At 40.5% G+C, this 1,613-nt stretch overlaps 1 protein-coding gene across 1 annotated transcript; it reads right to left on the reverse strand.

Annotated features, from left to right (window-relative positions):
• Positions 1–248: 248 nt before the first annotated feature.
• On the reverse strand, positions 249–1,288 carry LOC145139426 (uncharacterized). The gene is made up of 2 exons (XM_079073250.1): positions 1,088–1,288; positions 249–983 (listed from the first exon to the last, which is right to left on the reverse strand). Exons 1-2 carry the CDS (start codon positions 1,286–1,288, stop codon positions 249–251), a joined length of 936 nt encoding a protein of 311 aa, XP_078929376.1.
• Positions 1,289–1,613: the final 325 nt, after the last annotated feature.

Genomic DNA, 1,613 nt, shown 5'->3' on the forward strand with positions numbered 1-1,613 from the left:
GAACCAATAGGTACTATGGACCGAGAAGTGAAAAGGCTTAAGAAAAGTTGCATCCCCATAGTAAAGGTATGATGGAACTCTAAGCGAGGACCAGAGTACACGTGGGAACGGGAATACCAAATGAAGAGCAAGTACCCTCATTTGTTTAAAGGAATCCTGACTACAAGCTGAATTTTGGGATGAAATTCCTTAAACGGGGTGAGAATGTGATAACTGGAAAAACTTCGTCAAATGTGAACTCCTTTGATTTATGCTCTTTCCATTCGGCTAGTTCCTTTTTCCAACAATTCATAAATTATACCCATAGAGGCAATCACATCATCACTAGACTTTGAGTGCTTATTCTCTTTATCAGCTCCAAAAGTAACCGAATCATCCCCCACCCTAAGAGTAAGTTTTGATTCGCGCACATCAACTATGGCACAAGCGGTATTCAAGAATGGTCTCCCAAGAATGATTGGGACTTTGTGGTCCTCTTCCATATCTAACACTATGAAGTCAGCAGGGAACACCAATTTATCTACTTTGATTAGGAGATCTTCGCATATTCCCCTTGGATGTGTCACCGTTTTGTCAGCTAAATGGATTGTTATTTGGATAGGCTTTAGTTCTGGAAGGTTTAACTTCTTGAAGAAGGAGTATGGCATAATGTTTATACTAGCCCCTGAATCAGCCAATGCATGAGTGGTAATTATGTTTCCAAATTGGCAAGGCATAGTTATACTGCTTGGATTGCCCATATTCTCTCGCAGTTCATTCATCATAGCGGCTGAACAATGTTCGCATAAAACTATTTCCGCTACCTCTTCCATCTTTCTTCTATTCGTGAGGAGGTCTTGAAGAAAGCTTGCATACTTTGGTCTTTGTACTATTGCTTCAATGAATGGGATGTTCACTTGGAGTGCCTTTATGTGTTCTAGAAATTTCTTATATTCTTCAATTTGTCTATCTCGGATGGATCGACCTGGGAATGGCAAGGGAGGCTGATAGGGTTTTAAAGGAGATTTAATTTTTTCTTCAGACGGGGAACTCGTCGAGTTTTTGTCACTGTTTGCGATTCTTGAATTTCTTCTCCTTTTCTTTTCACCTCTTTTGATTCTTCTTTCTGGATTGGAGTCATAGGAGTGAAAATTTGCTCAGAGCTTGTTGTTATTGCATTTACATGAGCCACTGTAGGATTTTTCTCGGTGTCGCTAGGAAGTCCGCCCGGTGTCCGCTCGTTGATTTGTTTTGCAAACTGCCCTAGTTGTTTCTCAATGTTAAGAATAGATGCTTGCTGATTTCTCATTAATGCTTGTTGTTCCCGTATTGTGACAACCCGAAATTTCAATCTTGTACAAACCATTCAATCCAATCAAAGTTAGACTTGTTCCTGCTAACTTCTAGCACTATTTTGAGTCTATTTGAGCATTCCGAGCCTAGTATACCCAAGGAATAAGTGAATGGAAGTGCCAACTGACGTTGTAACCCATCAAACATGCCATAAACCCTCAAAAGAGGAGTTTACGGCCAAGAGTCATGGATTTATGGCCGTAAACACATGGTGGCCGTAAACTCCATGGTATATATATGGCCCTTAGTCATTTTTCGGTCACTTTTCACTCTTCCAAGCC

The sequence above is a fragment of the Lactuca virosa genome, chromosome 9 (assembly GCF_052849685.1).
Source record: "Lactuca virosa cultivar CGN04683 chromosome 9, Lactuca_virosa_CGN04683_v6, whole genome shotgun sequence".
Classification (NCBI taxonomy): Eukaryota; Viridiplantae; Streptophyta; class Magnoliopsida; order Asterales; family Asteraceae; genus Lactuca; species Lactuca virosa.

Excerpts from the sequence above, each read along its gene's own strand:
- LOC145139426 (XM_079073250.1), bottom strand. The coding sequence starts at position 1,288 with ATGAGAAATCAGCAAGCATCTATTCTTAACATTGAGAAACAACTAGGG. Across the intron at positions 984-1,087 it reads AGAAAGAAGAATCAAAAGAG|CCTCCCTTGCCATTCCCAGG; the intron begins GTGAAAAGAAAA and ends AAACCCTATCAG.